We start from the raw sequence: 13,706 nt of genomic DNA, 5'->3' as shown, positions 1-13,706 counted from the left end.
AGTTTTAAAAGGTCAAAAGTTCCCTCTAAGTGCGCCAACGATTCATATAATATTTCTCCTCGAAGAGCAGGAATTTGCTTTTTACTTTGGCGGTGCTTAGTACCTAACATTTTATTTTTTCACCACACAGGTGGACCTGCACATGAGGTACATCCAACTGCAGCGGACGCTCCAGGCCAAAGTGGAAGAGTTGGAAAAAGTAGAGATCAAAGAGAGAGAGTTGATGGAAGGCAAGTGGAAAACGCACAGTTTGCCGGCCAGGAAAAAATCCAACCATTCTTCCAAAACCAACGCCGCCGAGCGTAAAAACGTATTGACTGAAAACGGTAAGGACTCGATATCTTACACCCTATTACATTTAATTTATTAAATCAGCCATGGAATCAAAAAAAAATGTATTTTTTTTATATTTATATATAATTTTAAGCGATAATCTAATCGAACTTTAAAAAAAATATATAATACCCTTTTTGATTTTTTTTTTTTTTGTTAACCGATTGTTTTTAATTTTTATATGTTTTCTTTCTCGTGATGATTATCATCAATAAATCGTCGTCTCAAACAAACTATTTTTATTCGTCTATACATTTGTAAAAAAAAAAAAATATATATATACACTAACAAAATATATGCCGTTGTATTTATTTTTTTATGCGGTGGAATTATTTATTATGCACATGTAGGTGATAGTCCCATGTCCAGGCCTACGCTATCGACCGAAGACGTGGCCAAACCTCAACCGATTTATGTACCAAAACAAAATTTTATGTTAGCTTATCGGCCCCAACATTTTGTCGACCAGCACGGACGTTCCTATTATCTACATCAGCCAGCCACTGCCATTATCAACGGCGACTCGAATTATGTGGGTTGGCACAGGTAATCCTCAACTAATATGTTGTGTTGTAAAAAAAAACTATAACGAGTAGTCAATGAACGAAACCACGACGAGGCGATGCCACAAATAGAACCGTATAATAGTATATATATATATTTATAAGTCTGTAGATGGATATTCTTAGTGGATTGTCTTAGGTTGCATTTACTTGGACAGGCAAAAACCTCAAAGTCTAACGGAAAAGCTGAAAAGCCAACCTGAGACACTTGCATAGATTTAAAAGGAGAATCCTCGTTGTCCTCCTCTCAATCACACCAAAGTAAACTCCCTTCTACCGTCGAGATTGTTTTCAAACCCTCCGTCCTCTCTCATCCTAACTTCTGGTGATGACAAATTTTATAGCCACCGGTTGTCGGAAATTTATTTTTGAAACCTTTTCATAATACAAAGAAACCTTTTTCGCAGTTTGACAGTATTCCATAAGATGCCTAAAAGTGTAAAAGAATTACTAAAAAATTTAAAAAATCTCAGAATTGACGTTGGATAATTTTGATATAATTATCTCGTATTGAACAGCAATCGTCCGGCGTCCAACAACAACAATTTTGAACATCACGAAAATTGGAACGTGTCGGACCAACCGGTGCAGAGGAGACGTTCGCACTACGTGGTCGAGGTGAGCCGAAGGTGCAGCACATCTTCTTCGGACGTGCCCAATCGTTCACAACAACAGCAATACAACGAAGGTTCCAAACAAAACTTTCCCAACAGGGCTTCTCAGCGTTCTTCATCTCAAGGTGAGAATATGATCAAAATTTTAAACCTGCTTCTGAATAGCTTTGCTACACACGCTAAATCACTAATTCATTTTTAACTTAGTCGAGTCATCGGGGCTTCTACTATTATAGCATTTGGCCATTTGGCTTTTGGTCGGGTAAAATAAACATTAACATTGACTTGACTCTTTTGTCTTCTTGTCTCACACACAAGTAAGGTCGGCTGATTGTTTATTTTTCCATCTTTGACTTTTTCAAAATTGCTGTTGATTCACAAATTCCTTACATTATTCGTGTCTCTCTTTAATCTCCGTTTACGACCTCTTCGCCCTAATAGCAATGTAAAGTTCCCAAGTATGTCCTTATTGGCTTACTACACTATAACGGGTACTTCTCAGTGCTATTAAGGATGTTGGTCCACGCCTTTCGATCAAAAGCTCCTTGCACGAATAAAGGATAACCAATAGCCACAGAAAAGCGTTACACAACGGATCATGCCTTCCTTATCCTCGCACACTCCATGGAATATCTCTTCAATATCCTTGCTGTATCTTTAAAAACTTCATAACCGTAGTATTTGCAGCCTATTCGATCTAAAAAAAAAGGGGCTCTTTGCACGAAGTAGGAATTCCAACCCTTGTGTGCGATTCTCGACCTCTGCTCTGGGTTGCTTTTGCTGTGCTTTTCGGTGCATTTGTCGTTTTCTCCTATCTTGTGTGCTTTCTCCGGTATATAGGCGACACATGCCCGCGATGGGGTTGCATACGTGGTTCGTCCAGTGACAAACGACGGGAACACCAGCAGCAGCAGCAGGAACAACAAGGACAAGACGACGTCAGCTTGGAGGCTTACGACTTGGCTGGCGGGACGTGTTGCCCGGGATCGCAGTGCGTTCCCACCAGGAGACACCACAGGCGCAGGCGCAAGTCGACCCACGGTCGCGACAAGAGTCCAGGCAAGCTCACACTGTCTTGCTGTTGGTCACGCTTGTCGTTAAGACGTCTGATCCGTTTCCTCTTCATTGTGGTGCCCATCCACTTTTAAAGACTGCTAGTTTTACAATAATTTACATTTATCATATTATTATATAGTTTACCCGTTTAAATGACATCGTCTGCATCTTCTATTCTCTTCTCCTCGGTGCATGTTTATTTCGATCATTAGCAGCCTGGTCGGTCCAAAGTCATTAGTAGCTTAGTGCATGGTGGAGGATGGATCGTTATCATTGCAGGTGGTGGCTTATACAATCATGTAGCGTGCACGCTTAAATAGCATCATCGTTTATCATCATCGTGTGTCCGATGGTCAAAGGCTAATAAACCAAGGGTGTAGTTAGTGGGCTTGGACTTTTTGAATCCGGACGATTTCACATGGATTCACCTACATGGCGAACCACGAATCGCTGAAATCTCATATAGTATGGGCAATATATTGTGTTATAGTCAAAGGCTCGGCTCAGTTCTGCAAAGCTGTGTCGCGACCGAAGAAAGAAAGTGGACGTTTGAAATAAATGAGTGAGTTAGGTAATAAAAATGTATAACTAAAAAAAAAACCTTGTTTTTATTAACTCCACGTTTGTGCCTAAACAAAACAAAAACATATATCTAATTTAATCTCGTCCCTATACTAACATATTACTATATCTAGCTCGTCCGCATGTCATAGAGGCGAAATTAGAAACGGGTAATCTGAGATAACGGATCTACGCAAAACAAGATCATTGATCATCTCATATTTAATTGATGAAATTAACGGTCGGGCAAAAAAAAAAATTACATAATTTAAATTGATTCGCATCGATGCTAAACATGTTTATTGTAACTGTTATCAGCGCTTGAAACGTTCATTTCAAAAGTTATTTTGACTGAACAGGAATTCTTATAAGTTTCGTTTACATTTAAAGACCTACCGATTGTGACCTCCTCTTACTTGGGTTTGGTAGAAGAAACTGTTAAGGTAGGACAGGTTTGGTTAGATTTAGTTAGGTTTAGTTAGGGCAAGTTCAGTTTAGTGAGGTTAGGTTAATGAACAATTTAGGCATTTGGGTTTTAAGTAGGTTTAGATTTAAATGTGTATTGAGTTTGGTAGATCAGTAGAGGGGAAGCAGAGTGCATAACCAATGCCCTTCTTAATTTTACAAAATAAGGACAAAGATAGATAAAATGAAAACCTCAAGCTCGTCTCCAAATCCATCCCAATGCCAATCCCTTTACAAAGTACGAGTCCGCGACCACGCGAGACATTTTATCTCTTATCTCTCTTATCTTATCGGATAAATCATCAGAAATTTCGTTAGGTAAAAAACTGTCGATTTTTCCTGTTGCGTGCCAAAGTAAAGTCAAAAAATGTCAACAAAAAAAACGTCAAGGACCAATTTGAATTATACAAATATGTAAGGTTAGAGGTTAAGTAAAGTCAAAAAATGTCAACAAAAAAAACGTCAAGGACCAATTTGAATTATGCAAATATGTAAGGTTAGAGGTTAAGTTGTCAGAAAAAGATCTGCTATCGAGTGTGGGTAGCCTGTAGTTGTTACGCCTGGAAAAGAAAACAAAAAGCGGTTGGCAACCGTGTTAAATGACAAAACAAACCGTCGAGTTATTTTTAGATTTTTTTTTTTCGTTTTGCCGACCAGCCCATTGTCGTTGGCATGGAAACAAGGCTGTTCAACTCTCAAACAATGTGTAATATATGGTATAACAGTGCTCGTGTGTCTGCTGCGTTGTTATTATTGGCATTTGGCAAACGAAGCGGTCGAGTAGGAGGTGGTGTGCCTTTTGTTATTTTTGCACAAGTGTCGATGACACCTCTTTAGACAAACGATTTTTTTTTTTCTAAATAAATATGTCGCACAACAATAACGACGGCAATTATAGCTAAAAGGTCGACCGGTAAAATGAAAAAAAGGCGACAATAGTATGTAAAAAGAAAATAATTTGTAAATTGAGTGTATGAAAATAATTACAAAAGACACAATACAAAAAACAAGTTGTCGCCAAACCTGAGCGTTATTTAAAATAAAAATAAAAAAATTGAAATCTAAATAAATAAAAAATAATATCGTTTTGAATGGACTAAAATATTTCAACTAGAATACAATATTTTTTTATTTAAATACTAATTGCGGGTAATAATTCGTTAAAAATTATTATTTAAATTTAAAAAAACAAACAAATAAACGTTTATATTTTATCCATTTTCAAAAATGAAATTGAAACAAAAAAATAATTAGTTATTAATACGCGTGCAATAACCGAAAACTACTAATTCCAATGGGTTTTTCCATTATGCCCAATAGAAAAACCTCATTTGGCAAACGCATATTATATGGAAAAACCCACATCGGTGGTGTATCATCAATGGGGTGTTCGTTTGTTGTGTGTCGTTAAAGAAAAATGTAAACACTGCTTTGAAACGTACTAAAAAAAAAGGTAGAAAGTTGTACTTTTCTTTTGTCTTTGTTGTGTATTTTTATTGCTTGCTTTGGTTGTTTTTTGTTTTCTTTGTATTTGTATATGTCGTTTTGGTCAATAGCAAATTTGGAATGTTTTTTTTTTACCAATCGCTTAAATGGCGATATCTAAAAGATAGACTTTATATCATAATTTTTCGTTAACCTTCAAAATCGGATACATTTTTTTAACGTTTAAATTAAAAATGGTCAATTGTTTTTTTTACCTTAGAAAATAGTAATCGCTATTAAAAAAAAACCCTGTAAATATGAACATAAACATACATTTTTATAAATAATTATAATAATATATTTCATAGATTACTGTATCTGTTTTTATTTATAGTTTTTTTTTATCTCACTATTTTCTTTCCTAGTCGGGGTAAATACATTGGTCGAGCCCTTGTATATATATACATTTATAATATTTGCATGTGTTAAATAATAACCGCATTTTTTCTAAATTGTACTTGTAAAACGCAAATTTGATTATTTTTGTTGTATTTTTCTCAAAAAAAACAGAATGCAAGTCCGAGAGTTCGTACTGTCGAAAAGGCCACGAGAAGCGTCGACACTCGTCGGCCCGCAACCACGACGAACCGTCTTCCAGGCACGCGCATCGCGGCGACGGCTACGCCACGCTAGTCGACAATTACTCACGGTACGCGTCCGACGAGCGCGTCTGTTCCAGGCACCAGCTGCTGCACGGCAGCGTCACCGACAACAGCCCGGCGTCGTACACCACGTCGCTGAGCACGGACACGCTGTACTGGGACGACGACCCGCTGCAGCAGCCGTCGGCGGCCAACTCGCGACAGCACTCGGTCAAGTCGCAGTCGTCGTCGGCGTACAGGCGCGAGCGTTGCGGCGGCGCGGTCAAGCCTGTCAAGTCGTGGGACAACCTGACCACCAAATCGTTCGGCGGCTACGGGTTCGGTTACGATTACCTGGACCGCGATCAGATGCACCAGCAACAACAGCACACGGTGTACATGCAGCTGAAGAACGTCGTCAAGCCGGCGGCGGGCGGTTACGACAAGAACAACGGCGGCCATCACCATCACCAACACGACGGTGGTGATCGTCATCGTCAACATCAACATCACCACCACCACAACAACCGTTGTCAACAGCACGGCCGGCACGCGGTCACGGCCAAGTCGACCGAAGCGCTGTTGACGCTGCCGCCGCAATACCCGACGGCCACGGCGGCCAGTTGCGAATTCTTGGACGCCTGCGACGCGTACGACGACGACGACGACGACTACCGCAACGACAAGGCCAGTCAGACGGACTGCCGCAGACACCGCGTCAACAACGCCGCGGCCGCGCATCAACAACAGTCCGAAGTCACCAGATTGTAAAACACAAAATGGGAATCTCAAAACGGCTATGTTTTTTTTTTTTAAATTTTACTTTACTTGTAGGCATAAAAAAGTTAAAAAATCAGAGCAACAAAAGTGTGTTATACAATGTGATATAACGATTGATGTTATTATTATTTTTTATTTATTTATATCTGTACAAGCGCTAATATTTATAATATGTTCGGTACGCCAAGTCCAGGGATGTTTATCTCTAGTCATTATTCATTTTTATCTCTTTTTATTATTATTACCACGTTGTATAATTATTGACGGGCACAAACGATTCATATTATTTAGATGGAATCGATTGCTCGCGGATCGTTTTGCGCACAGACGGAAGTGTGAAGCAAGTGTTTTTTTGTTCTTTGTCAAATTCCGAATTACAAGCAAAAACAAAAACTAAATATTTTAGTCGAGTTGTAAGCGGTTACCGCGAAGTAACCACGCGCGGTATGACGCGGTTACCACGTGGTATGAAGCCGTTTTGCTTTCCGCCTCTGTTCACAAAAGGATCCGCCGAGCAAAATATAAAGAACGTTCCACCGAAAATCCGTTTGGGCCCGACACCAAAGATAAAAGATTTATGCCATTGAAAATATGAACTCTATTCGTTTATCCTATAAACCGTTAAACGTTTGTAAGTCATTATTATTATTATTGTAACCATTTAAAAAAAAAAATATTAATGATTTTTTTTTATATATTCTCGCACTTATCGAGTTTTGGATTTATTAAAAGTTTTTCAACGAATAAAAAACATTTAATTGAACGACTATTGTTTGTGTTGTAATTGTGACAGGTCGAGTTTCGATCATTTTGTTAATTATTATTTATCGACAGAGTGCGCTAAACGTTTTTATATTACTCGAAACAATAAACAAATGATAGTTTCTAGTATAATAATAATAATAATAAATTATGCGTGTCGAATTTGGTAAAAGTACAATACAATAATATTGTTTTCTTCAGTTTACATTAGCAACAGCTGCCATGAAAGACGTTGTTGGCTACTGTTGGTGTTAATTAAGCTACTTATGTAAACGGTGCGTGTAAATTATTCAGTTATTACATTTTGACAACGTTTAAATTATATAATAATATAACTTTGTAATATTCTTCCACGATGGCTATTGGTCTCCTTTCTGTTCGTTGGATTCCTCATTGGAATCCATGTAGTTTTGAAGCATTTCTTTAGCCTGCATAAAAAAACAAATCAAACACAACATAAATAATAGTTACACCTCTAGTGCCAAAGAATCCGCCGTCAATATAAAACTTTTTGGAGTCTGCAATTTAAAGAAATCTGTTATAAATGATTTTTCTTACCATAGAAGAATGTTTCATAATGCACAACACCATCGGATAACCGGCATTGCAATGAGTGTTGACTTCTGTAAGAACAAAACAAAAACTAATTTAAGTAGGTTAAGTTAGGTATAATTTTGTGTCATTAATATTTTGTCTTTGTTTTATAATTTCACAACGAAAACAATTTGTTGATATCATCTTTTTTGTACAATAATTTCGCTTACCGTCTTTGACGCACTCTTCTATTTTTTTGGCCTCGTCCTTAAGTGCTCCGCTTTCGAGCAGGTCAGTCAACGTTTTGAACCTTTCCAGATCCCACTTGCCAGTTTCCGCGTTCATCTAAAAAAAAAAAAATGTAAAACAAAACGATATTGTAATTATTATCTATTCACATTGGTATACCCAACACTTACCGTTCCCATTTTTTTGCCAACGCACGGACCAAGACACTGTGGGGATGAAAAAAAAACAAACAATTATACTATCACATACACACACAATCATCATATAACCTTGTAAATCAGATGAATAGCTATGGCTAAAAAAAAAATAATATTTTCTGTGCTACACGGCATAAATCGCTGGTTCATGAATGTGTTTTTACCATTGCTTCCCTCCTACCCTTAGGGATCAATGATAAGACGCAACTGATAGGGCCAATCTGTTATCATTAATTTTTAGATCGGCCCCCGGGTTAAAACCATATCCATATGCAGATTTATATATATATATATATAATAAACTAGATTGCCAAGGGTGCATGCCGCCAACAGAGAGATAATTAAAGTTAGGTAGGTACCATTTTCTGCCATCTTTGTGAGAATAAGAACGTTATCACGTGTTAAATATGTTTATAACAATTATAAGCTAAGCGTTGATAGCATAGAATTACAGATTATATATATATATAATAAGATGTTATTTTATACACACAAAAATGGCGGACGTCGACTTCCATTCTTATCATAATTTACTATGATAGTATATCTATGTTAAGAGACAGCTGATAAGGGCTGATCTCTTATCACTAATCCCTTATCGGACGTGACCGATTTCGTGACGCAAAATTTGGATCAGCTCGAAAAACATATCCCTTTTGAAAAATTTCATGTTACAGTAATTTTTTCTACAAAATTGTTTTAGCTAAAAAAGTTACGGGATATATAACCCTTAATATATTTAACGATAAAAAATTATGTTTAATGTATTAAAGTTTAAAATAACATTATTTTAAAGGATATAGTAATAATGGGTGGCGTTTAAAGGTCATGCGACGACCTTTGTACATTAGGTTTACACCCGTTAAAAACATAATGATGCTATTTAAAATAATGACAGATCGATAACCAGTTTTGGATAAAATACTTCTAGAATTATTAGAGTTTTTAGGTACACCGTATATGACTCAGATGTGATGTTATTTGTCGCCTAAACTTTAAAAAGTATTCTTTTAGTAGCTTATAAATATTATGTACGGTTGTTATTTGACTTTTAACAATTATAATCTTTTAAAACTAGGCACCCTCTTTCTTCTTAAGTCGTTAAAACATAATTAAATAAACCACTAAGAAAACTAGAAGGGTATCTATTTTTTTTTAAACAAATGAATCTTCATAGTCTATTAACCTTGAAAATTATCCATTTCCCCTTGTTACCACCCCACCCCACCCCTATCTCTTCCACACTAATTACTACCTATTGAAGTATTTATTCAAAACAATTTTTTAACGACCAGTCATTAGGTATTATTCTTATTTGTATTATTACCTTGCAGCCATCGAACTTCTTATCGTCTTTATCTGTGTTCTTGTTTAACATTTCTTTGCACACGTCTGTAATTAATTATGTTTTAATATTATAATACTACTAATATATTATATACTTTGACTAAAATAATATTATATTATAATATGAGGCGTCAATTTTCATTATCAGCTGTAAACAATTTATGACATTTATGACAAAAAAAAACGTATGAAATATTTTGATTTTAGCTTTGAAATCTATTAAAATGATATGTAAAATTGTAATGTATAAAAAAATGTATTACAGTTATAGAAAAATTGTATTGTGTTCCAGTTGGTTTTGTTACCAAAATACCAATTGTTATCAGTAGCTGGTTGGATGACTTATATTTTTACAGTCTGGCCACTTAGGAAAAATAAATATTTTTGTAAAATCTGCATTTTTAGCTGTTTTTGAAAAATGGACGGCAATCCGTGAGCTTTTAATATCTATTGTTTAAAACCTTTTGAAAAACTTGGAATGCTTACAAGGAAAAAATAATGATTACAATAAAATCTTCCTACGCTTACCGGGATTTATTTGCAATTCGCTTAAACATGTAAACATATAGTTTATCGAAGCGTCCATCACTTGGCTTTGGTTGTAGTAAGTATCATAGGCGTTTACCTGAAGAAATATAAACCACAGCAAAAAAATTACAAATATATTCAGAACATATTTTTATAACGCACTTTTTAGGGTAAAAAAAAAATAAAAAATCCAGATCGGATTTCTTCAGTCTAGCAAATCGGAAATCTTACACTTAGTATGAACCTTAGTAAGTACCCTATTTTTCCCTTGATAATGGCAAAAAAAAAACCACACTAAAAAATGTACATGTTGATTTCTAAATAAATTTAATATGGCAAATATGGTGATATTTTTTTTCAATACTTTTTACATGTAAAACGATCGACACACAATTTTTGTTTGTTTTTTTTTCGCTTTTTGGGAATACCATAATATAATATATAACATTTGTGTTGTAATAATAAAAAATATAAATTTAGAAGGCTGTGATGAAACCAACTGGGTCGTTGAAAATACAATTTCAAAAATAGACAAAAAATGTGTTCTGTTGCTTTAACTTTTATTTATTTGCCACGAATTTCTTTAAAACTATTAAAATAAATATTAATTTTAATTAAAATTAACATAATATATCACTTAACTTTGGGTAAATCGTCACACAATAGTTATTATATTGTTTAAAAGTGTTTTAACAAAATTATATTAAAAAATATACAATCGAGGCATGGGATACTAAAAACGTTAAAACTTCTAATTAGTTCCTTTCAAAATACCTACATTTATTTTTTAGTGAGAGATTTGTTGAAATAAAAATAAATGTAGCACTAATTTTAGTGTTTTTATAATCCCAAGTCCTTCCCCCCTGATCACCAGCAATAGTTTTATACTGAGTGAAAAAATAAAAAAAAATATTTTAACTGAGAAATTACTTGAGCTCCTTATTTTTAATATGTTATCAATTATCATGTGTTCAGATATTTTATCTAAATTTTTGAGAAAAATATACTGACTTTTTTTTAAATCATATTTAATGCAGACTTTTATAGACAATAGACAATAGAAGAAAAAAATAACACTAATAAAGTATCCCCAAAACTATCTTAAAGAATGTTCTATAAAATAATTATTATTAATTATTACATTTTTATCAAGTACCTATGTGTGGCGGCCTTTTAATAAAAATCTGTTGGTGACATATTTAGTTTTTACATTGAGTAAAGAAAAATACCGCAACTACAAAGTCTCTTCACAGCCCAACAATGAATATTTTCCAAAATAAAATTAACTATTTCAAATAAAACATTTTTTTTTAAATTTATAAAACTTACAGATAGAACGGAACAGCCCACGAAGCACGATAATAAGAGTATTGACAACATGACGTTAATTAGGTTAAAAGATGAAAAAAAATTAAAACAAAAAGAATTTGAAACAAATATTAAATACTCACACACTAAAAAAACACTGGCATACTACTATAGCATAACCCGCTATTTTCCTATGTTTATATACTTTCATGGAAAATTGGCAGGATGAAACAACATTTGCCTATACTTCCAATAAAGATGGTATCATCAACGTTATGTCCGTCGTTTCTAACACAATACAATATTATTATGTCCACTTCCTGTGTGGCAAAAAAAAAAATAACAACACACACTATCTATAATAATTGTTACTTTGAATTGGCATTGCCGTTTTGATGGTATCACAATTTTTTGTGGAGTTTAGTACATGAAAAAACAAAACAATACATATATATTGACAAGCTCAAGGCGTCACGTGATACTTCTGGAATTAATGTCCGGTTTCGTTGAGTTGATTAAGAAAAACAAATGAAGCTTTTTGGAAAAAATTGTTTGATCACAAGGAGGTTGATACACTGATTACACTGTTTCCATATAAAAATAAGAAAACCGTTTACTGCAATAAAATTATACTAAAGTATTGCCCATGTTAAAGTAGTTGCATGCGGTCTGTTTTTAAGGCGTTTTGTATAGGCAATATTTAAGAAAAAAGGGAATTTTATCAAATTAACCTTATAAATAAGCTTCGAGGTATTATTTTTAATTTAAATAATTTTTTCTATGGGTAAAAGCCATTTTGGTTTATTTCAGACAAAAAAGCCAAACAACATTTCGACTATATAATATAAGATGGTCCAATTTCAATTGTGTAAAGAGATTCGAGTTCTTTGGCTACTTTACTGTGTTATGTTGGAAGCCGATTTTCATTTAAACATTTCAATTTCTTGTGTTTAAATTAATTAAATTTGCAATTTTTTCAAATTTAAAATCCAACTTTTTTACATTAAAAAAAAAACCGAACCCATTTTTCAACTTACAATTGAAAAATGACATATTTTTTTTATTAAAAATCAAAATCCTGTCCTTATATCTGTAGACAACAACAAAAACCTAGGTAGACCAGTCTAGCTGTACCAGGGCTGGCAGTTGGCTAGAATTGATGGGATTTTTTAAATTTTTATTAGAAAAACTATTACATTTGTTTTGTTTGATGTCTTTTTGAAATAAAAAATCTGTTTAAATAAATTCACACAATCCCATCGGTACAAACGTTACAAACGTTTTGACCTTTGAACATAAAAAAGTCCTTGGTTAGCGATTATTCAAAAAGATAATAATGAATAATAAAAAACACACCAAACGCAATGCCAATTTTTGCACGACATATTTAGATCGAATCCTAAACGACAAACACATCAACGGTAACATTATAAAGGTACATTAAAAATAAAAAAAATTTTAATATGCATAATTGTACAAATTTAAACTTGATATCACCAACTGTAGTCTGTACAATCAAATCATATACTTTTAAATTACATAAACTACAAGTCAAACAATATACCAGTGTACTAAAAAACATGCCCTTGTAAAAAAAAAAATAATGCAGACCTTCAGTTTTTAGTTAGCTGAATCTAAATTGTTGTTTTTTATTTATTTTTTAGTTCAATATTTTCAGGGTTATATTTAACTGTGTTCGTTTCAATACATAACTTTGAAAGTGTTGGGTTTTTACAAATCACACTGGAAGTATGTTGTTTTAGGTAGGATACCTTCAGTGATGCAAATAGAGACGGAAGGGGGGGGGGTGTAATTTTAATAGGCAAAATGAGATTTAACAAAAAACACAATTAATTAACACATCCAGTTGACTATGTATTTTAGCCCTATACTGTCACTCACACTTTTCAAGGACAGGAAAAGAATAACCTAACTAAAGTTATTAACTAGTCCAAGTACCTAAATTAAAATATACTTGTTCAATTCCAAAAGATATCAAGTCAACAGAATAAAAATACAAAGCGAACAACTTTTAATTAATGACATGGAAAAGATTTAGTTTACAAGTCTTGTTTTAAATAATTTTACTTCGTTGAAGGGTTGAACTATTAATAACTGGTCTTTCATTTTAATTGAAATTTTTTATTCCAATTATACGAAAATTAAAAAACTTGAACGTAGAAACCAAAAACAATATTGTAACATAGCCATTTAAGAGGAGAAGAACCTCAGAGAATATATTTAAAAATTTTAATTTAAAAAAATGTAAACCGGATCAGTGGTTCTCGATAGGGATGCAAGTAATAATTATTTCAAGAAAATATTTCTAAAAATATCCAAGTT

At 33.8% G+C, this 13,706-nt stretch overlaps 2 protein-coding genes across 3 annotated transcripts in view; one reads left to right on the top strand and one right to left on the bottom strand.

Moving 5' to 3' along the window:
- The window catches only part of LOC126834897 (uncharacterized), a 31,457-nt gene extending 24,626 nt beyond the window's left edge, over positions 1-6,831 (top strand). The window contains exons 5-9 of one of the 2 annotated variants that reach the window (XM_050567109.1): positions 131-326; positions 684-879; positions 1,415-1,635; positions 2,351-2,569; positions 5,588-6,831. In XM_050567109.1, the coding sequence (XP_050423066.1) occupies positions 131-326; positions 684-879; positions 1,415-1,635; positions 2,351-2,569; positions 5,588-6,429 (1,674 nt within the window). In that variant the 3' untranslated portion in view covers positions 6,430-6,831. The remainder of the gene's footprint in view (positions 1-130; positions 327-683; positions 880-1,414; positions 1,636-2,350; positions 2,570-5,587) is intronic. The other variant, XM_050567110.1, reaches the window with a different exon arrangement.
- Positions 6,832-7,207: 376 nt separating this feature from the next.
- LOC126834898 (uncharacterized) lies at positions 7,208-11,519 on the bottom strand. The gene is made up of 7 exons (XM_050567111.1): positions 11,385-11,519; positions 10,056-10,152; positions 9,508-9,572; positions 8,154-8,189; positions 7,965-8,079; positions 7,759-7,823; positions 7,208-7,628 (listed from the first exon to the last, which is right to left on the bottom strand). Exons 1-7 carry the CDS (start codon positions 11,433-11,435, stop codon positions 7,560-7,562), a joined length of 498 nt encoding a protein of 165 aa, XP_050423068.1. The 5' UTR covers positions 11,436-11,519; the 3' UTR covers positions 7,208-7,559.
- Positions 11,520-13,706: the final 2,187 nt, after the last annotated feature.

This window comes from Adelges cooleyi, unplaced genomic scaffold (assembly GCF_023614345.1).
Source record: "Adelges cooleyi isolate 19-005CV unplaced genomic scaffold, UGA_ACOO_1.1 ACOO_flye_CR_arks_rails_tigmint_CR_PRNA_21, whole genome shotgun sequence".
In the NCBI taxonomy this organism is placed as follows: domain Eukaryota; kingdom Metazoa; phylum Arthropoda; class Insecta; order Hemiptera; family Adelgidae; genus Adelges; species Adelges cooleyi.
The sequence above is the reverse complement of the archived record's forward strand: the minus strand, read 5'-3'. Positions and strand labels throughout refer to the sequence as shown.

What these genes read in the sequence shown, in the direction of transcription:
- LOC126834898 (XM_050567111.1), bottom strand. Translation starts at nt 11,435, where the DNA reads ATGTTGTCAATACTCTTATTATCGTGCTTCGTGGGCTGTTCCGTTCTA. An exon ending in CGAATTGCAAATAAATCCCG is followed by an intron (nt 9,573 to 10,055) that starts GTAAGCGTAGGA and finishes AATTAATTACAG; the next exon opens with ACGTGTGCAAAGAAATGTTA. An exon ending in AGAAGAGTGCGTCAAAGACG is followed by an intron (nt 7,824 to 7,964) that starts GTAAGCGAAATT and finishes TTGTTCTTACAG; the next exon opens with AAGTCAACACTCATTGCAAT.